At 48.4% G+C, this 24,172-nt stretch overlaps 1 protein-coding gene across 1 annotated transcript in view; it reads right to left on the reverse strand.

Moving 5' to 3' along the window:
* Positions 1-988: 988 nt before the first annotated feature.
* DTD1 (D-aminoacyl-tRNA deacylase 1) overlaps positions 989-24,172 on the reverse strand; it is a 107,992-nt gene continuing 84,808 nt past the window's right edge. The window contains exons 5-6 of the mRNA XM_032606629.1: positions 9,872-10,039; positions 989-1,561 (exon numbers count right to left, since the gene is read on the reverse strand). Of these exons, the coding sequence (XP_032462520.1) occupies positions 9,887-10,039 (153 nt within the window). The 3' untranslated portion in view covers positions 989-1,561; positions 9,872-9,886. The remainder of the gene's footprint in view (positions 1,562-9,871; positions 10,040-24,172) is intronic.

The raw sequence follows: 24,172 nt of genomic DNA on the forward strand, positions 1-24,172 counted from the left end.
GGATTCTACTGGACCATCTGCATCGGGTCAGAATAAGGCAATTTGGCAAACCCCTTTCCAGCTCTATGTTCCAAGTACTTGAATGTACACTGGAGATGTGATTAAAGCTTTTTTCCCCTCATATTTTTTAGCTATGTTCTTATCTGAAGCAGACAACTGGGTCAGAATAGAGGGACTCAGACGTTATTACAATGTCACAGATCAAGTGTCAGCATTGCCACCCTGAACACACCCCACCTTGTCTGGTCTCAGAAGCTAAGCAGGGTCGGGCCTGGTTAGTACTTATATGGGAGACTGCCTGGGAATAGCCGGTGCTGTAGGCTTTAAAAAAAGTTTCAGCATTACCAAAATGCCAAATAAGGACGTCTCTTCTATAGTTAGACAAGAAGTACTTCAAGAGAGGATAACTATATAAGCGTTAGTATATTATAGATATGTTATATTATGTATGGCAATAGATATATTACTATTGACATCCCATAAAGTCTAAAAATGATCACTATCGTTGTACCACTAGATCAAAACTAACTGAGAAAACTCTTTGCTAGAATGTGGTTCTTTCTTCATGTTACTGTGGGGACTTGGATACACGGACAACCACGCAGCTCCTGGAAAAAGGGCAGCTGTGTGGTCCGACATGGTGAAGCCTCTCCCCCACGTCCCAAAGGTAGATAAATCAGATGTTGAGCCACACGCACGTGGTATCAGTCATCTGGCCTTTCTGAAACAGGATTCCCTTCCCACGTACACTCCCCGTTCCTGCTGTCTTGTGTCCAAGGAAAAGAGCATCAGCTATACATCACCACAGACAGGCTCTCACCACAGAACCAGGGGCCTGTGTGCACCACTCAGGGAAGGCCTCTTGCATAAGAATTATTTGAAAAGAAGTACATACATACAGAGAAGGGTCAGACACACTGTATCTCTACAGACAAAATCCTTAAAAAGAAACATAGCAGGATTACAGGATTTGTTTAAGAATAAAGTAGTCTGTTGAGCTTTGGAGTTTATTTCTGTTTAGAAAAAACAGATAAAATTTACAAGATGCAAAGGTCTCACATAATACATTATCACTGATGACTATTCTCTTTACACCCTAACAGGAGCCCTGGCTCAGCCAGTGATGGGAAAAACACAGACAGCAGGAGTGCGTTTGGGACCCACCATGGACACGCGGAAATACACCACAGTGTGAAAGGGGTACTCGATGACAAGTGATGTTGGGCCAGCCTGTTCCGAGAGCAAGCTGAGACATCAGAGGGACCAACACAGCCATTCTGAGGGGGACGCTTGGGTGTATTCTTTGCCTGCCCTGTGCATGGGGCGCCTTCCCCACACTGGCAGCACCCCCTCCTCTACTAAATCACAGCAGCAACAGAAAACAGTAACGCTACTTTGGTGGGTTCATTTTGTTTTGTTTTTGTTTTTGCAGGGCTATTCAGGTTCCCAGTTTCTTATTTCCATCTTCCTTTTTAGGATTCAGTTCCAAATCCTTAAAGTAGTAGGTGCCTAGCATCTTTCATGAATTTTTCAGGATCCAGTTCTGCCCAGTGATAATGTACTGAAAAGAACAAAGATAAGACACATTACTCAGAAGAGTCCCAAAATTTGCCTTCAATTCACATTAAAATACATGACCAAGCATAACAAAATAGCTGGAGATATCCTTTCAGTTCTTATAACGACAAGAGAATGACAGTGTTTCACTTTACTGTGAAAAATCTGCTGTGTTTTCACGTATAAATCCAAATACCTTCTCACCAAAGAGATGCCAATTTATTAGAACTTCACCCTTAGAGCTCAAAAAGCCACCAACCAAATATCTGGGAATTAAACAACACACTTCTAAATGGACTTTGCATCAAAAAGAAGTCACATGGCAAATTAGAAAATATTTTAAGGTGAATGAAAATTGAAATACAACAATCAAAATTTGTGACATTCGCCTATAGCAGTGCTTAGAGGAAAATTCATAGCTCTAAGTGCGTACATTAGAAAATAAGAAAGCTTTTAAGTCAATAATCTGAGTTTCCACCTTAAGGAATTAAAAGAATAAAAGCAAAGTAAACCCAAAACAAGCAGGAGGAGGGGAATAACAAGAGCAGGAAGGAATGAAGTTTCAAACAGAAAAACAAGAGAGAAAATAAATGAAAAGGTCAATAAAATTGATACACTTCTTGTCAGACTTACCAAGAAAAAAGAGAAAAAACAAGTTAGGAATATTAGGGATCAAAGAGACAACGTCAATACAGATTTTTACATACATTAGAATAAAAAGGGTATATCACAACTTTATGCCCACAAATTAGACATGGATAAGATGGACAAATCCCTTGAAAAAAAAAAACAAAAGTCTCATTTCCACATCCTTTTAACAATGAGGGAGGCAGAGGGGTGGAGAGCCTAAAGAAAGCATAGGGACAGTGTACAAACTAAATGCTTGCTCTTGGAATATCTTTAATACTGCTCAAAGGAGGGCAGGTTCTTCGGTATAAAATGTCCAAGCGTCCTGCGTTTCCTTTTGCAATTCTGAACCCACAACAAAATCCAGCTGGCTGTGCCAAGATTTGTGTGGCAGGCGTTTGTCATCCAAGTTTAACTAAATCCCAAACTTCACACAGCAGTTTCTATTCCCTCAGACCTAAACTCTAACTGGATGAACTCCAGTAAACTCAAAAGATTACAGTCATTTGCACGCAGTGATGCCACATCTGTGAACATGCTTCCAGATGTACTCAACACAGGTCACATTCTCAAGAAAGGGTCACGTTATGGGCAGACGCCTCCATGGAATGACCAGCCTTCCATTCTTGAGCCCAGCTTGACACCGAGGCTCACAGGCCCACACGGGAAAGGCTGGTTGGAACTGCAGCTTGTCCATGTTCTTCAGGTCTATCTGGACCCACACAAGGGATCAAAATTTCCCCCAGGCCTACCCTCGTGCTCTGAACCCTGGCTGCCAAAGTACAACACTACTTCCTAGGAGATATCTAAAAAACCACAAGGGGAATACACAACCTCATTCCTGGAGACCTTAATACTCCCGTTTTAAAGTCAAGAAAAGCAACCCACTTGCTCCTATATTTTAATCAAGATGTTAACCCAAACTTAAGAATCTGGGGCCTTTTAATACCTCTTTCCTCACCTGCAATACTAGTAACCGCAATCCTGAAATGAGTTCCCACATTCCACCTTTGGGGAACTCTATCTTCTTAGCACAGATTAAAACCTTTGCTTTTGAACTTAAAATGAGCTTTGGGATCCTGCTTGAATATAGTATTCTTTTACATTTGCACCAGTTAAATACTCTACATGTTTTCATGAACCGCGGTAGTAAACTTATGCTTCAAATGTTTGCCGTGCAGATGGAGATGGTAAGGTTTACTACAAAAGAATGAACGATCGAGAAGATGTCCATGATAGTATGTTCTATGACAAAAGCAGGTACCTTTATGCAGACAGTATGTCTCTAACTTTGTAAAATTAGAGAGACATAGAATCACCTGCTTAGAGAAAATGTTATAAATGCATTAAGAAGTGTCTAATAGCCTGGCACCACCATTTCATGGCCTTATGAAAGAAGCTGCTGGAGTGGTTCTTTCACTGCATTCAACTGTTGGAGGCAGCAGGGAATAGACCAGGATCAGGAGCAAGGGATCCCTCAACAGCTTGTTTAAACACAGAGTCTCTCAAAGATGCTGACTCCCAGCTGATCTGTTTCTGGCTTCAGGCCATTCAAGCAACCAGAAGACGTGAGTGCTAGTCAGGATACGCACACACCACAGACTGGCTCTCCAAACCACAGTCAAAAGAACCCAACCCACGTTTTATTTATTTATTTACTTCCAGTCACAGCTGGGAATCTAATATGAGCTCGTTTACACAGAAAAGGCAGGCTGTTCCATGGAAAAACATGAGTTGCTGGGAATTCGATGTTATCAATGAAGGACTCACACAGCCCTTGTAGCAAGTTAGGAACCCCAGTGAAGCCTCCACCGAACTGTCAGAGCAGACACTCCTCTGGCGCGTGAGTGCTGCATGCGGGTCCTAACTTGGCGGTGAGAACATGGGGACAGTGATGCCATTTTTAACTGCAAAAGGAAAACTTGGTGTGAACTAATAAAGCAAGCAGGAAAAAGCAAAAAACCAAAAAACCAACTGATGTCGCCTGATTGTGGAAGGAACAAACTCTGACAGCAGTTAGTTTTTGTTTTTTGGATTAAATTCTACCCCATGTAGAATTTGTAACGTATATTTGTATATATTTAACCATGTCCGTCTTACCGAACTTACAGTGGTTCAGATGACAGTCTCAAACTTTACTTGGATCCCTCTAGGCTGGTGCCGCCCAAGCAAACTCTCTGCAGTGACTGACTGTCCCGTACCAGCTCGGTGCCACACAGCAGCCACCAGCCATACGTGGCTACTGGGCACTTGAAATGTGGCTACTGTGACTAAGGAAATTAAACTTTATTTAATTAATTTACATTTAAATATCCACACACAGGTAGTGCCTACTTTATTAGCACACTCTAGGTTAGCACCGAGCTTAGCCCTGCACTTGAGCAATAAACAGAATCAATTATTATGGCCAGATTCTTGCCAGTTTATTTCTCATAAATAAGGCAACTGAGGAGCAAGCCTGGGCATGAAGTAAATCCAACCTCCCTGCCAGTAGAGCGACATAATATGCCTGCTCCGTACCAGCGAGCCGGCAAACAACACCCTGTATAACAAAGGCCAGAACAACACTTTCGGTTTGGGAACAGTAATCTCCTCCCAGTAAGACGAGGGAAAACAGGGCAAAAAATAACGTCGGAAGAAATACTGCTTAAAATTCCCCCAATGTATTGAAAGACATACATTTATAGATTCCAGAAGCTCAGAAAACCCAAAGCAATCATCAGAATGAGACTTAGATGTTTAACGCAGACGCTGGAATTATCAGACAAGGAAGAATAACTATGATTAATATGTTAAGGGCTCTACTGGGAAAAGTAGACAACGTGCGAGAACAGATGGGTTATGTAAGTGGAGACATGGAAGCTCCAGAAAGAATCAAAAGGAAATGCAGAGTGCTTTCGACAGGCTCATCAGCCAAGGGAGGAATCAGTGGGCCTGAAGACAGGTCACTATAAACTTCCCAAACCGAACTGCAAAGAGAGGAAGGAACGGAAAAAGGAATAGACCATCCAAGAACTGTGGGGCAGTTGCAAAAGGGGTAACATACACACACCAGAAGGAGAAGGCAGAGAGAACAGAGAAGTAACAATGGCCAAGAATGGCCCAAACTTAATGACAGGAGACACTGAATCACAGATCCATGAAGCAGAGAACACCAACCAGCAACCACACCTAGGCAAATCCTATGCAAACTGCAAAAAAGCAAAGAGAAAATCTTGAAAGAAGCTGAAGGCGGAGTAGGAGGAGGGGGCACATGGCTGCGGATTACAGAGGACATCTCAGAAGAAACTATGCCAGCAAGGGGAGAGTGGAATAAAATATTTAAAGTGTTCAACCAAAGAAACCACCAAACCAGAATTCTATACCAGCAAAACTATCCCTCAAAAGTGAAGGAGAAACAAAGACTCTCTTTGATCTGCAAGAAATGCTCAAAGAAGTTCTTCAGGCAGAAGGAACACAATACAGCTCTGAAACTTGGACTGACATAACGAAAGGGACAGCATCAGAGATGAAATTAAGGTAAAATAACATCTGTTCTTTTCCTTATTCTTAGTTCATCTAAAAAACTACTTATGAAATGATAACAGTAACAATGCACTGGGTTGTGGAACACATGAAAGTGGCGTGAGTGACACAGGTCACGAGGAACCTAAGGGAGGGACTGGGAGATGCTGCCATGAGGCACCTGCACAGGTAAGGAGGCCAGGCTGTTTGCAGGTGGGCTCAGATTTGTTAAAAATGTATACCACAAACTCTGTTATATCCTATAAATGACATAATTGTGAATAACTCATTAACCTCACAATGGAAGGTATCATTTCTCTTTGATTGATATGTCACATAAGATAGATTATTGTTTTCCACTAATTGCATATGCTATCCAGGCATTATTGGGCATCCTAGAATTCTGTAAAAATTTCCCATTATCCTCACATTATTTTTCAAATATTCCAGATCTTAGTAAATATAAACATCATGGATTTTAAAAAGCTTAGGCCCGGGCTTCCCTGGTGGTGTAGTGGTTGAGAGTCCGCCTGCCAATGAAGGGGACACGGGTTCGTGCCCCGGTCCGGGAAGATCCCACATGCCGTGGAGCGGCTGGGCCCGTGAGCCATGGCTGCTGAGCCTGCGCGTCCGGAGCCTGTGCTCCGCAACGGGAGAGGCCACAACAGTGAGAGGCCCGCGTACAGCAAAAAAAAAAAAGAAAAAAAACCAGCATAGGCCCATATAACAGTGAATTTGGATTAAATAATATTTTGTCAATGTGTTCTTTGAAAATCTTATTGTATGTTCCTTCAATATCATGAAGTAACACCATAAGTGTTTTGGGGATTTTAGTATTAGCTTATGCCTATGAAAGAAGAAAAAAAATGTATACTGCAAACTCTAGGGCAGCCACTGAGAAAAGGTTGTTTAAAGTTAAAAAAAATAAAAACACTACCTCAGAGGCATAGTGTATCTTTATACCATGAAATGCACAGGGACTTGGAAAGTGGTATGAATGTTGACACAGGGAAGCAAAGTGAAGCTCTGGGAATAAAAGATCCCACCTTCTACAAGGGAAAAAAACAGTGAAAAGTGATGGAATAGCCTTTTACAGAGCGCGCGCGCGCGCGCGCACACACACACACACACACACACACACACACACACCTGCTCTAGCTCATCAGGAAGAAACGTACTTGGCCAGGACACGTCTCACTATACAGACAAAGGTCAAGTTGGAAAAGCAAACAGACGGCAGCTTCCAAAACCTTTTCCTTGCTTGGTTTCGAGGGCTGACATCTGAGGACAGAAACACGGGTTGCTGGCCCGAAGTGTGCCCCTCTCGTGCACACACTCATGACGGCAGTTAAGTCAATACTCAAACGAGTGGATACTGCAGCCTGTGATCACAGGCAGAAACCACACTCTTCATGAGAAGTAGCCCTCGTTCCTTTAGCTGTGGGACACAAAGGGGGGAAAACTGAGCTGCAGCCTCACAGGAAACCGTGAATCCTCCCAGCAAGAGGAGAGCCCGAAGGAATGAGACAGAGGACAAAAGAGAAGTTAATTTTAGCAGTTTCACCTCCATTTGGTAAAATAAGAAATGTCTGCAATGTGACAGAGAGATGGCGGCACCCTGGGGAGGTCCTCCAAACCAAGTAGGTTTGAGCTCATTTTCAAAGAAACATACACCCAAGATCATGCAGGTTCTCATTCCATTTTCTCTGGCCTCTTTTTTTCTCCCTCATGCCTGGAAACTCAAAGCTGCTCCCCTTCGGGCCTGTGAGGCTCCCCAGGGCTCTTTCCGTTTTTAAAGAAAAGTAAATGAAACCTGCAGCAAATGAAAACTGCAGCTCCCCTCACTGGGGGCGGGGGGGCTGCTGTTTTTCAGTGGAACAGGGCCAATGCCAAGGTTACCTTCTGTCTGTCACCATGTAACTGAGCTCTTACAGACATCTGAATACTGGGTGGTGGTTTTGGGGGTCGACTGGGATGACAAAGTCCAGAAGAAGGGGCAACAAAAGTCCACGGGCAGCAAACCCCCCAATATATCCATGGAATACCAGCTGTCGCTTAGCCTAACCCCTTTAAGGTCTGCAAATCCGGGAGCGTGGCTAAAACCCGGGTGCTCTGCTGGGCATGGTGGCTCGTACCCGCCTGCATCTCCCCACGTCGCTGAAGGGATGAGCTTCACTCACTAAGTTCACAGAAGAAAAACCAAAGAAGCAGAAATTACATAACTTACTCACTGTCACAGAGAAATTGGTAGGATGCAAATAAGCACCTGACGAGGTTCTGAATCACTGCTGGACCCACTTTATTAATTAGCACAATTAGAAAACTAACCTAAAGAGCAGCCCTGTGCACTGTCTTTATGTGGCACGTTTCACCCCCAGATTTCGGATTTCTGGAGGGACCGTAAATCAGAAGCACTGCTGGTATTTCTGACAACAAAACTGACCATGTCAATGATGAGAAAATCCTCATCATCTTGGAGGGGAAGTTTTATGTAACATAAATACCACATAAAAGGTTACTGTGTGGGGCTTCCCTGGTGGCGCAGTGGTTGGGAGTCTGCCTGCCGGTGCAGGGGACATGGGTCAGTGCCCCCGTTTGGGGGGATCCCACATGCCGCAGAGCGGCTGGGCAGCGTGGGCCATGGCCGCTGAGCCTGCGCGTCCGGAGCCTGTGCTCCGCGGCGGGGGAGGCTGTAGCGGTGGGAGGCCCACGTACCGCAAAAAAAAAAAAAAAAAAAGGTTACTGTGTGTTCATGAATATTTAACTTTATACACCAAATTCCACATTCAGAAGATTCTCCCTAACTTATAACAACTGTTTCAGTTCACAAATAAAAACCAACGGCTTGAGGCCACAGCATCAAGATCCAGAACAAGGTGGGGCTTGTGAACAAGGTGGGGAGACAAATGAGGCCGAGTGTGAAAGGCTCCCCTGTGACTCCGGCTTCTTGCTCACCTGAGTGTGTGACACACGTGAGCCCAGACCCGCGAGCATGGTTTTCACCTCCCTGGAGTTACACTTGGACAGAACATGGTGACTGGGGAAAGTCAACAGGGCCTTACAGGACTGACAATCCCACATGGCCCCCCATAACTATGATTCAGCAACCCCTCCTTTCCAAGATCTCCACCCCACCCGTCTGCTCTACTAACGCCTGCCGGCCGGTCCGCCGTGGGCTCGGCAAATCTTCCCAGCCCCGGCAGCGGACATCCTGGGGACACTCCGCAGGAGACTCCTGGTCCCCAGCCCCTTCAGAAGGCACAAGCCATCTCACAAGTGTTCCCTCTCGCCATGTGGCATCTCCAGGGTGAACCCAAGGCTGACTTGATTTGAACCACAGTCCACAACCCGAAGGCTCCAGACTGCACGCCCGGCCTGGCTCCTTTGGTTTCTGCAACTGGCCTGTCACTGGCCTGTCGCCTCCAGCCTGCTCCCCACGGCTGCTGGGGTCACCTTTCGAAACTCGGGATCTGACTGTATCACTTGTGCACTTGACAGCTTTCAAAAGGTTCGCCATGATCCCAGGACAAACCCCACATTTCTCCAAAACCGGACCCTGTATGGCCCGGGCCCTTCCTCCACCCCTGCCTTCAGACAAGCTCCCCAAAAGAGCCCCATGTCCCTTCCCTGGAGCCACGGCCACGTCCCTGTCCACCTGGCCCGCGGTCCTGGCACCGGTGCACTGACCGGTACTCTGGCGGGACTGTCTCCTCGCTGCTCCCTGCTCCTGTGAACGCCGCCATGTGATGTGTTCACGGGGAATGAACTTGAGCCGAGGGCCATCTGGCGGCTGGGACAAGCTCCAGAGGCCTGTGACCTCCAGGCAGGGAGGTGGACCCAAGCTACAGGGAACCGTGAGGCACTCCCCTCTCGGGAAAGTGAACAGGCAGCGCTGCGCAGGGGACGTGAAGGCCGCAGGCTGTGAGGGGAGGCCTCCCGCAGCTGCTGAGAGGAGAGCGCAGAGGCAGGAGCTCCCATCTGCAACACTAGAAGCGCCAGGAGCTGCAGTCGTTGCCTGACGCGCGCACGTTTCAACTCTTCTCTCTGCCCTGGAGGCAGCAGATCTCAGGAAGCCACAAGGAACCGCCATAAAACAAGCTCTGCCTCCAAAGCCACCCTGTCCTCTACCCCTGACTGGTGCCCCCGACGTGAGGCGCCGATGCAGCTCCGGGGGGAGCCCTACCTGCGCCCCGGCCCCCTACGGCTCCCGCTCCGAGGACACGTCCCCCTCGGCCCCGCTGCTGGCGCTGCGGTCTTCCTTGCGAGGAGCGCTTCTTTCCTTGCTTGATTCAGAAGGCCCTTTGGCTCTGGTTTTTTCTTTCCTCTGCTGTTGCTTTTCAAGCTTCGACAGCTGGTTATGAAAGAGAAAGAGAATTATTTTACAAATGTAAACTCGTGCCTGTACGTCCAAAGCACCAATTACTTCACAGGCAGCAACCACTAAAAACGATTTCTGTCTGATAACATGGGGCATCGCAGTGGCTCCGACGTGCCAGATCCCACACCAAGTGTCTGTCTGTCAGACACCAGCATCCTTAATACAGACACATCAGACGTATGACGTCCATCAGATTTCCCCACCACTCTGCCTGTCTTGGGGTTTGGGGGAGGGGCCACTAACAGCCTTCTTTGACAGGCTGAGCAGAGACTGTAAATGAAAAGGCTTTTAGTCTGTTATTTTTTTCTTTGATGTCTCTATAGCTTTTTTCTCACCACTTTGTCTTCCCACTCACTGTTTTCTCCACCATTTGCTGAAGGTGAGAGAAGGCTGTGATAAAGTACATCAGACACATGAGACATCATCTGGGCCCTCGGTTTGTCCTGAGACTGAAGCGTGACTCGTCCACAGCCCAAACCCTGGGTGCTCCCGGCGGGCTGTGTGGTGGCTACACGGGGACGCTGCCACAGGGCACATGTCCCACAGGCCACCCTGGGCCACTTCTGCCCTGGGTGTCTCCCCAGCTTGTTCAGAGACCACAGACCGGACAGTGGAAAGACAGATCCGCTGACACTCTGCACAACGGTTCGGCCACCCCAGAAAGACCTGCCAAGAAACTCATCCAAGGAGACGGGCCAAGCCATGGCCATGGGATTTTCTCGGACCATAAAAACCATCTGTGACAAAGCTTGAGACACGGCAACACCCAGGTTCATGGGCCTCCCAGGTCAAGTCTGCAAACATTTTCCCATTCACGTGGAAAGGGGGGAACAGGGAAGGGCCAGGTGCTCCCCGCTGGTCTCTGCCCCATGAAGACGCAAAGGAAAGTTACTGTAACCAACCTGCCAGATCATCGCTTTATTATTCTCAGACTCTGAATTAAACCTTTACGTAGATCAACAATCAGCAGTTCTCAATTTGGTCCAGAAAACCGAGTTTATTAATGGTGGACTTATGATATTATCTCCCCCACCTCCCAACCCCAGGTGCCTGAACAGCTGTAGTAAACAACTGGCTTGGGTAACAAGCTAATTCCATTTTGTGAATGAAGGCTTCACTTCCCCTTTGACCCAGGACTCCCTTCCCAGAAAGCTCACCTGGATAAATTCCCTCTCGTGTTGCAGGAAAAGCTCCCATGAATGTGCACCGTGGTATTGCTTGTATTTAGCAAGAACCTAGAAACAGCCTGAGAGTCCACTGTAGGAGGACAGGTAACTAGAATGTGGCACAGTCCCACAGAGCGATATCTAGAGCAGATGGACACGTATCAAAACAGATACGTCTCTAGGGCTTCCCTGGTGGCGCAGTGGTTGAGACTCCGCCTGCCGATGCAGGGGGCACGGGTTCGTGCCCCGGTCCGGGAGGATCCCACGTGCCGCGCAGCGGCTGGGCCCGTGAGCCGTGGCTGCTGAGCCTGTGCTCCGCAAATGGGAGAGGCCGCAAGAGCGAGAGGCCCGCGTACCGCAAAAAACAAAACAACACAAAACAAAACAGATATGTCTCTAAACCCACGTTAGACAAACCGATGTAAGCTTCAGAGGCCAGAACAGTAGGATCCCATTTTCACAAAGCACTACGTGCCACTAACGGGCAGATGGAGGATGGACTGGGGGGAGCATACAAGCAAGTCCAGTTAACTTTGGGGAGAAAGAGAAGAGAACAGGATCATAGTGGGATGAATATACATGGGCTCCAACTGTAGCTGTCAGCTTTCACTCCTATAACAACAAAACCAGCTCTAGAACAGAGCTGCTGACCGCTGTCAGATGTGGACTGCTTGCTACTGGCCCTCGGACCACTGACGGTAAGACTCGTGCCAGGATGTAAACCAACACACAGCTTCCTTCGTCAACAAAGTCTTGCTGTGAAAAAGTATCACTGCTAAACTGTGCACTTAGTGGCAAAGCTGAGCTCCTCTGGCCATGGCCTGGTAAAAAACAGCTCAGGTACAGGCACGGTGAATAGGATGATCTTGAGCAAACATGACAACAGGCTAGCACTTTTTTTTTTTTTTTTTTGCTCCACGGCATGTGGGATCTCCCCAGACCGGGGCACGAACCCATGTCCCCTGCATCGGCAGGCGGACTCTCAACCACTGTGCCACCAGGGAAGCCCCAGCACTTTTTAATTGAGATAAAATTGACAGAAAACATTATATTAGTTTCAGGTGTACAATGTAATGATTCGACACTTGTATACACTGCTAAACCAAAAGGTCAGCGTTTTAAAAATCTGAGTAATGGCTACACAGAGCTCTTTGCTATATATTTCCCTCTGTGCTATTATTTTTCCATGAACGATTATTTTTCTCTGTGCCATTCTACCGCAGATGTGGGAGGAATTTCCTTCATCAAGATGCCAGCCTTCCTTTCTTGTTTGTTTCCCTTTTGGTGTTAAATGCTCTTGCTTCTAAGAAATGATGAGGATGGTAAATGGGTGCCCTTCTGTCTTGCTCTTTTTCTTGCAAAATGATCTTGGATGCACAACATGAATGTACTTAACCGTACTGAGCTGTACAATTAAAAATGGGTGGGATGGTACATTTTATGTTATGTGTATTTTACAACTAAAAAAATTTTTTATAGTGATATAATTGACATATAACATTATATTAGTCACAGGTGTACAACATAACAATTCCATAGCTGTACATACTGCAAAATGACCACCACCATAAGTCTAGTTAGCGTCTACCACCAAAACAATTTCTTAATGACCTTAGAAACCATGAAGTTGGCAATTCGTGCTGGCCCCCTTCCTTTTTTATATTTCATGTCCCTAGTTCATGAAATCCAAACATCTGGGAATCGGTGTTCGGCAGTGAACTGTGATAATCGCCTTCTGCTGTCAGCAGTCTACATTCACATCAGTGTCTGTATGTGTGTTTACACGTGTGTGTTATATGTGTACATATCTGTAGGTGGATGGATACATCTACGAATGCACATATGTAACCGTGAACATGTTCCAAGTTGGACACAGAGAAAGCATGATTTTTATTTCCAGAAGAGGCCCTCTCAGTTTTGTTTCCCCTCTTCAGAGGTAAATATAAAAAAATGTTGACTATTGCCAGTGACACAACCAAACCAAGGCTCCCGCACTGCTGAGATTCCATCTCATGCAAAGGCTTGTTTGTGATCCAACCTGTTATTCGCTTTCTACTCTTTAATGCTGCGGAGAAGCCAGATCCTGGCAGGGTGATGGGGAATAATTCCCAATGGAAGCAGGCTTCCCAGAGGCTGCTCAGGGCCCCACGGCACCGTCTGACTCTGCACTGGCCCAGAGGCGCCATCAACGTTGAGCCAAACTGCAGAAACATCAGCGCGACCTTACACCCCAGCTCCATCCCTACCACCCTGGACCAAGCTTGTGAATCACTGAATCACGAGTGACAATTACCGAAGGGACAGGCACAGCCCGAGTTTCTGTAAACGATGTAATGCTGATTGTCTTTCATTATTTATCTTAAAACAACCCAACCACATATGGCTCCACGCCTCAAAGTAAAAGTTCTCTGAGGGAACATTGTGAACTAACCTAATAAATTTGAGCCTTTTCTCAGAAAACTTGGAATCCAATGCAGCCAAAATGTGGAATTTACATCTTAAGGCAAGAAAGCAATTGGATTTTTTTTTTTTTTTTGAGGAAACAAATGAGAAAGAAAGAAAAAGAAGAAAAGAAATTGGTGCTGCACACGGACTCCTGTAGCATGTCCACGGCTTTCAGGTTAACGAGCACACTTACGTCAAGGAGAATAAAAACCGCACAGGCCAGTGAACACAGGACCTAGACACCAAAATGGAGGACTTTTGTTTCTTTGTTTGTTTGCTTTTTAATCATCTGAGAGTGTCCATATTGCAAAGGAGACAGTGTCCAAACCATACAGGCTCTAGCGCCTTAAAGAGAAACCCAAACCTTCCAAAGGCAACTCCAGGCACAAGACACGGCCAGGGGCCAGGTAACTGTCCCAAGGCCAGCCCATGCCTCTCACGGTGGATCTCTGAAGAGGGGGGCCAGTGAGGGCGGGCTGGAATATCTAGACCCAAACCTCCCTGACTCACGCCTAAATCCACTGAGAAAATAAAGAACTTTCTTTTTAATTAAGATGACCATGCTCTGATTGCCTCGTGTACAAATAAACTAGTTGAACAACGCTCTATCACGGGGCCTGCAAATGTAATAATGCCCTGAGGGACCAGGTAGAAGCAAAATGAGTGAAGTAGCTATAAGACTTTAGGGCAGGATGGAGACTGCGGCCACACTGCAGAGGACAAGCCCCACCCACCCACCCACCCACAAGCCCTACCAGGGCATTCACATTTTCTTTTTAAACAAGCATCTGCACAAAGGTATAAAGTAAATGGGGTAGATAGAGCCCCCCATAGGTACCCCGCTTTGCACCTCCGCCCACCTGATCTCGGCTTCTCCGAACAACCCCGTAACAGTTGTATTCTCATCAGCGTCCCCTGGAGAAGCCACTGTCGGCAGCCTACGCTCTAGTCATCCTCCAGCTCCCTCCTCTCTCCCTGCTGGCGTGAGCAGCCTTCTGCTCAGAAGCAGCACTGTCTGAGCCTGCTGTCACATGGTCAGGGGACAGCATTCACAGCCACCAGGACCTGAGGGACCACCAGGGGGCTTCAGAGAAAGGTTTCTCTCCCAAATAAACAAAGGTGCATGGAGACCTGGGGACGGACAAAGACCTCTGGAGTGGTGGCAGCTCTTGGAACGAGATGGGGTGTCCAGGGGTACAGAGACACCTCCAGGGAGGGGTGGAGCCGAGCCGGAGGAATCAGCCACCCTCTTGGGGTCGGGGGGCGTCACTAAGCTCCCCCCTGTTTCAGCCACACTCGGCCAGGTTTGGAGCATGTGCAGCTGAAAGCAAAGCATCTCATCACACGCTCATAGAAGTAAAGGAGAAACGGGCCTTCAAAAGGGTGGGGGGCTTGCTCAGGTGTCATGCACAGTGTGCAAAAGGCAGAGATGGGACCAGGCCTCTAGACGCCAAACTCCGTATTCTTTCCAGGGCATCACACGGCCCCTCTTCCTTAATCTATGAACTTCATTTCAGAGATATTTATTGAGCACTGGGCTACACATCATGCCCTGCCCTAGGTGCCAGGGACACAGAGGAGAACCAAGCAGAGCGCTGGCTTTCCTGGGGCCGACTGCCCATCACATAAGTAACTGGCAGCTCCCACTGCCAGGCTCTGTTCTCAGCCCTCGGCATGCACAAGGGCACCATCACCATCCCTACTCTGAAGTGAAGCCGAGGGTGCCGGCGCCCCCAGCATCCTGCCTGAAGCACTTGTCCTCGCTGGTGGAGAACACGCAGGGACCCCAGCCTACTCCCTTTGCCTATTAAAGAGAAATCGCCCTAACGCAGATCCTGCTTCGCGGTGGTTCAGCAGCAAGCCGCTGTAGGACCTCAACGTGACTGTGTGTTTCCACCCTGTGGCTGAAGAATCAGAAGGCGCAAACCTAAGATGAGTGAGCCGGAAACGAGGCTGGAGGAGGAAGCAGGATGGGGAAGCCCCCAAAGCCACGAGGGCCCAGAGGGAGCTCTCCAGGGGCCCTGATCCTGACCTAAGGAAAGGCCCTGCAGTGGGGCCCGTCAGTGGCAGCGGGAGAGGAGGACCAGGGTGACGGAGACCAGTCTGGCCCAGGCCGGCCACTGATACGGGGCAGCCCCGGAAAGCGGTGAGCATCAGAGCAGCATAGCAGGGAACACAGGGCGGCCAGCATGTGGAGGGCTCGCGGAGGGTGGCGGGCAGGCCCCCAAGTTCAGGGAGGGCTGACGGAAGCAGGGCTGAGGGCGGGACAGGAGTCCCTGGAGGCGGGAGGAGAAGGCCTCCCAGGACCAGCACGGGACTCTGTTCACGCTTCACCACCAGCCACGCTGCAGGCCCCCCGGGCACAGGGTGATGACACAGAGGTGACTGAACTGGACATCAAGGGCTGCACGAGACAGGCTGAGGAGCGAGGGGCCGAGTGAGGTCAAGGCCACCAGGAGAAGCGGGGGAGGGGGTTGAGTCCTGCCCGGGGCGCAGCACCCATGGTAAGGGGGGCGTCCGGCTGGGAGCGCATGGGGTCAGCGCACTGTGGGGTCACTGTCACCCAGGACTGGGGCACAAACGGGATGCTGGTCGGCTGGGGGGATAGGTGTGGGAGAGCCCTGAGTCTCCATTGATGACCACGGCCGTGGTGATGGGCAGTCCGCAGTGTGCATGAGACACTGGACAAATGAGCACGGGGGCGGGGAGTGACCAGGTGATGGCCTCCGGGGGACGGGAGGCTCCGGCTCGAGCCCCTGTCGGCGGCGTAACTAATGCTCTTCAGCAGCACAAGAGAAGGAAACACGTGGGACCCACAGAGCAGGGTGCCGTGTGGGCTCCAGAGGAGGGACCCCTCCCGGGGCAGGGGGCGGACAGCAGACCACTGGAAGGGGAGAAGCGGAGACCCTCGGGCTGGCCGTTTGCCCTCTGTGCCTCTACTGCCAGGCCGCCTGCCCTGGGCACCGGAGGACGGGCTCTGAGACGTGTGAGCTACTCCTACCTGCCCGGGTCTTTCTCATAGAACAGCGCTGCTGAAGCATCTCCAAAGGCAGATCCCTTCACCCTGTGGGCTGATCCAGTGGACGATGGCATAGAACATTAAATGAAGGAGCCCCTCCAGGCTGCCGCGGACACCACAAGCTCCCAGGACGCACTCTGCATACAGTCAGACTCCGGGCGCCCCCGAGATTCCACGTGTGCAGGGGAAGCTCAGCCAAGGGCTCTGCTCTACAGCTGCGGACACCAATCCAGGCTGGGAGGGTTCAAAGGAGCTGGCAGAGAGATCTGTGTCTGCAGTTGCCACCACCCGCCTGCCTCTTTCAGGAACGTCCAAACCACACAGCTGACAGGCACTAGAAGCGGTTTTGGAGGGGTTCAAGAGAGACGGTTTCTTTGCAAGTCGTTTCCAAACAAAACAGGTGCCCAGGAACCCCTGATGGAAGGATAATTCTCCGAGCGAGACGATGTCTCAGACTTGCTTCCAACACGATTTGGGGAAATGATGTGAAAAATTACAGCTTCTTGTAGATGCTTTTGTACGTTCACATAAGTCCCACAAAAACTATTTCAGGTCTTCCTCTTCTTCTTTTTTAGACTACAGTTGACTAAAAGGGGCAACTCCTTCCTCAAAGGGCCCACGAGTATAACCTGAGATTTTAATTTCATCCCTTTAAAGTCTGTCTTCACACTAGGGAAATAAATGGCCCCTTAGATTTTGACAACCAATTTGTCACGTTGAGCATTCCGAGGAGTCAAGAGCAGGTATTATGACTCCCAGGTTGCTTCTGAGCGCACGGGAAGTGGAGTCAGTTGAGAGAGAAAGTTCAAGGCCATGGCCAGGCAGTGGCCAGGCTGGGAGGAGCCTCAGGCCACCAGACTCCCAGCCGAACCCCCAGTCAACCTGGCTCCTTTGAGGCCGAAGCTCACCTGGACAGGGGCTTCTGAGGTTAGCCCCAGGTCTGGGGCAGCCAACCCTGCTCTGATCTTGCTAGGGCGATGCCAGGTACAGCCCTGCCTTTGAGTTATTTTAATGCTGGTCATTTCCGGCCAGACTGTTCTGTCCCGTGAACGAGCAAAATCTAATTAGAGAGTGAAGAAAGTAACAAAAGAAAAGCGCGAGCCCCATGAAGTCCGTTACTGGGATTTTTATAGACCGTGATGTAGATAGAAAGGTTCTGTTCCAACCAACCCCCTTGCAAAGATTCCAAGAAAGTCATAAAGATCAAATGTCCCCTCTGCAATTACGTTGTAAAATATCACAAGGTATGATGGCTCCGCGGGCGCTGGCCCACACCTGTGGCCCCGCTGATGTCAGAAGGCACGAGCGGGCGACCACAGGAAGCTGCAGAAGAAGGACATGGCTGGCACGTCCCCTTAGAAGGACAGGAGCTAAAGGACAAAATGCCCCAAACCTACCAGCCCGTGAACCCTTTTCAACAGCGCTAGAACCTTCACTCCACGAGGTTTGCTGTCTTTCCTGTGTCCACCAACTCCCACCGCCAGGAAAAGATGCCCTGACTGTGCCGAGTCATTGAAACCAGTGTGTTGACCATTCTCTCACCCTGCAGAGCACGCTGACACCAGAGAATTGTTTTGCTGAATAACTAACACGTTCGAGGCAGTAAGCAAGACGAACTGTGGAGTGGAGCAATACTCTACCTCCACGGGCCTCCTGGGGTCAGGTGGAATCCCGGGGCTCCCCTCGACCACACACACCAGAGGCGGCCTGCCAGCACCGCCTAGAGATGCAGGAAAGCCCAAGAGGCCCCACACAGCGACCAGAGCAGCCCACAGTCCCTCCACGTCAGGCGGGCACCCCTTCGGGGTGGACCCTTCAGGGAATGACGGAGGACGGCGCTCAAGGCCAGGAAAGGGCGCCTCCACCCAAGCCCGATGCCCATGTGCCATGGGCGGGACATCTCCTGAGCTACTGGACACCCCTGGGTCCATGACCTTTTGCTTCTCCCTGTTTCTTTCCGCTGCCTACAGGCCAGAGGGCAGAGAGTGGGAAGGGGGAAGAAGAAAAGGCAAATTCCCATCAGCCTATGAGACTCGCAAAACTCCGAGAAGACAGAAGTGTGAATCTACTGTGGAATTTTAAACAATCTGTAGAAACCTACTTCCACAGATTAGCTCTAGTTGACTGAGCCATTTTTTAAAAAGCAATTGGAATTTATATTTGGGCAACTTTGCTTTATCGAATTGTAACTTGATATAATTTCATATTATGTGATAATTCTGAAAGCTTCTTTTTTTAAAATGTCCTTGTGTAATGGAAAATCTGACAGAACACTCAAAGAGGATGTTTCCATACACTCTGAAGTATCTGCCATTATGTCAACTGTCATGTTGTGTTATTTTTAAATCAACTGGCTGCTTAATAAAAACATTACAAAGCAATGTGCACACATGGTACCTAATTTTCATACATTATTAACTCTGCTTGAGGTTTTCGTGGGAATTAAAAAAGGAAAAAAGTCAGGCAAGGAGGCATCCGTTCCCATCTGAAATCATGCAATCTAATCTTATTTTCTAATCCCCCGTTGTTTACAAAAACCCTCTTAGGTATGCGAAGTGGCAGTGAGGGCGGGGTGCCCGGCTGTCTTTCGCATTATTCTTACTCTCTTCTCCTCCCGTCCACGTCCACGCTGGGGTGGCTCCAGCCTTCAGGACCCGGGGCGGCTTGTTTCAGGCCATCATGGGATCGAGGTCAGCAAAGGCGTGGGTTTCTCTATCACCGCGGCAGAGGCTTCCAGGGCCTGCATGTCCCCCAGCCCAGAGGTCCCTGCAGTGTCAGCCCACGACTTCTGACCTCCTCCAGCCTGAGCACCTGCACCTTCGGCCTGAAGATGCCCCCGGGCCCAGGGGGGCACCTGGCCTGAGTGTGGGCAGCAGACATGTCTGGAGGCAAGCACTCCTGGACGTGATCTCGGCCAGGGGGAAACGAGTGCTAGGGGTCCTCCTCCAGCCCCCTCAGGCCGCACGGCACCCACCCTGAGATGTGTTCCATGCGGCCCCCCAGGAGGTGCCCAGGGGTCACCAACGCGCAGGTCCCCCTCCCCATCTCGCTTCCACCCTTCACCATGCTTCCTGTACCGGGAAGACCTGTACCGCAAGCCTTTCACTTCGGGGGGCACCCAAACCAGAAGCATTTTACATGCTTTTAAATGAGCCACATTTTAACGTGATCATTTGTTATGTGTTACAGGCCCCGTGTTAACCAGTGTTCTCCACTGGTGGGCACCCCAGACACAGGAGGGCCATGGGGGTGATGAGGATTCCACCCCCACTGAAGGCGCTGAGGGATGCAGTACAGTCCTGTGACATCTCACTATATACGTGAATTCTCTGAAAACTGGTCACCCATATACATGGCAAACAATATATTCTAGCAGCCAGGATTTTTATTATGTTGCCCTCCATTCCCTAACCCCACTGGGGACAAGGTATCAACTGCACTTCTAACACGACACAACCCACTCCTGTGGCCTGGCCTCTTCCTTCGATGGGGGCTAATTATAAAATTTCGAGAGTAATGGGCAAGAAGTTAACTATTTCCCCGCCGCTGAGGAAGCAGCAGTGGCTGTGGCACTCGGAGGCCAGAGGCCGGCTTCTCGCAGCCCACGGCTGAGCTATCAGCTCCCCCTCCTCTCTAGGCCGCTGCTCTTCGCAGGCAGAAACAACTGGCACCTACTTCATCAACATCTGTGTTAACATTATTAACGCATATATGTGGACCCTAGAAAAATGGTACAGATGAACCGGTTTGCAGGGCAGAAATAGAGACACAGATGTAGAGAACAAACGTATGGACACCAAGGGGGGAAAGTGGCGGCGGGGGGGAGGGTGGTGGGATGAAGTGGGAGATTGGGATTGACATATACACACTCATATGTATAAAATAGATAACTAATAAGAACCTGCTGTATAAAAAAATAAATAAAATTCAAAAAAAAAAAAAAAAAACCAAAAAACCACCTGCCTCAGGCTGGAGTCTCTCTTGGCACGTGTCTGGTTAATAATCACGGGCTGTAGCGAAGTTTCAGGAGACACTAAAACAATTTCAGCTTTGGTATTCCAATGCATAATTGGTACCAGAAAACTGTTCACGAGCATTTTAAACTAGTAGTGTTCCTTAAATGATTCAAAATGTTTCTTCAATTTGCAAGAGTCTTAAAAAAGAGGGGAGACCTTTTCTCTGCCCCACTGGGTCTTACATGTACAAATGCCAACAGAACAGATTTGGAACGATGAAGAATTATTGTGCAAAATAATGAAGACGTGGGACCCAGAATAACAGTGCCCACAACCTGAAGAGAAGTCAAGGTCAGGGTGCTCGGCAGCCGGGCCGGGGTGAGGGGCAGGGGGTGGCCACCTGTCCACAGGGCAGGGGAGTGGGGCAAGTGCTCTGGGGGACGGGGCTCCCGCAGGAAGGGCCTTGAAAGAGAACGCCTGGGCTCAGAGGTCTGGGAGCAGGAGCAGAAAATACAGTGCTTCAAACAAGATTTCAAGAGAAGAAGGACAAGTACATACTCCCAGAAAAGCAAAGGGCTGAACAAGGAAAAAAACGATAGAGTACGACTTGGGCCCTGTGGTGACCCACAGTCACAGGGTCATGGCAACATAAACACCATTTTTGGATTCCATTAAAATGATATCAAAATGCTGGAAAGATGGGAGGGTGTACGGCATGAGCAGTGCTGGCTCCCCCTCTACAGTAGCATGAAATAAATGATGTCAGAACTTAATATATCAAGAAACAGTAGGAGTTTGGGCTTCCCTGGTGGTGCAGTGGTTAAGAATCCGCCTGTCAATGCAGGGGACATGGGTTTGAACCCTGGCCCGGGAAGATCCCACATGCCACGGAGCAACTAAGCCTGTGTGCCACAACTACCGAGCCTGCGCTCTAGAGCCCGCGAGCCACAACTACTGAGCCCACATGCCACATCTACTGAAGCCCGTGCGCCTAGAGCCCCTGCTCCGCAACAATAGAAGCCACTGCAATGGGAAGCCCACGCACTGCAATGAAGAGCAGCCCCTGCTCGCCACAACTAGAGAAAGCCGCACGCAGCAACGAAGAACCAAAGCAACCAAAAATAAATAAATAAAATAAATAAATTTAGTTAAAAAAAAAAAGAAACAGTAAAAGTTTATTATTTAGGGACAGAGGGGGAAGCACCCAAAGAAATAGCTTAAAATATGTTAAAGGCACTTGCTTGTGGGGAAGAGGACAAGGCCGAGGGAAAACAGGCAGAAAAGGTTATTTTTCATTACAAGCCTTTATGTACTAAATGATTTTCAGTTATGCACATAATTGCTTTAATAAGCAATTTAAAATTTGTTTAAGAAAGAAAACTCATACAGTAGATATAGTTAACAACAGATCCAAGACTATGGAGAAAAATTAATGACTCAGAAAAATCAATTCATGCAATCCTTCCAATACTCAGAGGAAAAGACAACAGAAACTTGTAAGTCATATACGTAGGACGGGAGAAAAGGAGAGATCAGAGCAGATACCAAAAAAGCAATAAGCAAAGACATTACAGAACATCCCATGGGCTCCAGTATATCCTGGAGGCACCAACAGTCAGGGAAATTTAGGTAGAGAAATCCACACAGAGGGCACACCACTAAATGCCAGCAGGGAGCCAGGATGCAGTAAAACACTGGTGACACGTGTGTTGGATGAACAAAAGGATGACTGCATGATGACAGACAGATGCGTAGACAGAGGGAAGGAAGGAGGCCAACCAACCATCAGGGCGACACCTGTAGAACCTGAAGGTAAAAGCTGGCGACCCAAGCATTCCCGGATCAATCAGGACGTTCCCAAACCTGCAAGTATCCAGAATGTTTTATGGCCATTCCCACCCTTAAAAAATAAATGCATAAATAAATTACAGAAGAACTCCAGCCTCTTGAGAGAGTAATAAGGGAATAGTATTAAGTAATATAACCAATAAAATTGAGCGACAAGTCCCAAAACTAACTGGTGAAGAAGAAAATATAAAATGTAAATGAGAAATTAAACTTATCGGGATCTAAAATTCAGATTCACAAGCAACTTCTTAAATGGGATGAAACGCAAATGCCTAATAAGCTTATGAGAAAGAGTGCCATTTCACTAGTAATTGATGCAAATAAAAACAATGAGATAATTTATGAGTCATCAAGTTGACAAGGATTAAACAATGATAATCAATGATAATAATATATTATTAATTATAATAATAATTAAACAATGATAATTAAGCAATGATAAACCAGCCTTCGCAAGGGTTTGAGGAAAGGAACACTGAATGCTGGTGATGGAGAGTACATGTGGACCTTAGGGGCGCAATTTGGCAACACACATCTCAAACACTAAGTGTCTGCACATTTTGACCCAATAATTTCACCTCCTGGAATTTATCTCGTGGAAAATAAGTGGCTTCGTGCACAAAGATACATCCAAAAGGGTGTTCACTGAACTGCTTTTTACAACAGTAAAAACTGTGGAGCAATCTAAATGCCCACAGAAAGAGGATTTAAATAAATTATGAGACATTCTGTACAGACTGATTTACCATTTGAGGTGTTGCTATGGAAAATTTATGGCTGCAGCCATCAAACCCTAGAATTCCCCTCTCTTCACCAATTAAAAAAAAAAGCAGCTCTTTGAGAACAGTACAAATTCAGCTCCGAGGGCCTGTCTGGTGGCGGAGGGTGTTGAAACACGAGGGTCCCACCACTAGGCTGAGCCCGACAGAAAAGAACGACATGCAGCAGACAAGCCCCAACAAGAAAGCCAGGGACACACACGTGGGCTGAAGCCGCTCGGGACAAAGGGGTGGGGGGACCAGCACAAAACACAGCACCGGGGTGTCTCATGGGGAGGCAAGGGGTTGTGAGGGGAGGGCCTGGGACAGCCCTGGGTGGCAGCGGCTGGGGCTCCCATCTGAAAGTGGGGGGCAGTCACCCTAACGGTAGGCTTTGTACACATGCACGTTACATAAGTCCTTTTTCAGTGACCACAGATTATGCAATAAATGTTTCTAGAACACACACGAGTGACAGCACCTCATCTTCAGCCACTGCTCTGCCCAAGCGGCTCCAACAACCTGACTGGCCTCCAAACAGAACAGGCAAGGAGAAAACACTACTGAGCACAAACTTCTCGAGTACGCAGCCTGTCAGAGAAAAATGGCACTTCTGGGAATTCAACTGAAACCCTGGCTCCAGGCGCCCGGAGCAGGGCTGGAGCAATACTGTTTTCTTTATGAATGCCATTTGTGTGGGAGAAAACACATTTATAAAAGCGCCCACTATAGTTTTGTATAAACGCTGCTCCACCCCGCCCAGAGATACCCTTGTCATCAGCCACAAGTCCCTTTACAGGAAGCCACCAGGAAGTCTCGCCTTCTGCGAGGCAGTTTGCTAACAATGAAATCAGAGAACAGAAGTAATGCTCAGAGCCACCTTACTTTCAAGATTCTCCTTCCTCAAAATACAC

The sequence above is a fragment of the Phocoena sinus genome, chromosome 15, assembly GCF_008692025.1.
Source record: "Phocoena sinus isolate mPhoSin1 chromosome 15, mPhoSin1.pri, whole genome shotgun sequence".
Taxonomy (NCBI): Eukaryota; Metazoa; Chordata; class Mammalia; order Artiodactyla; family Phocoenidae; genus Phocoena; species Phocoena sinus.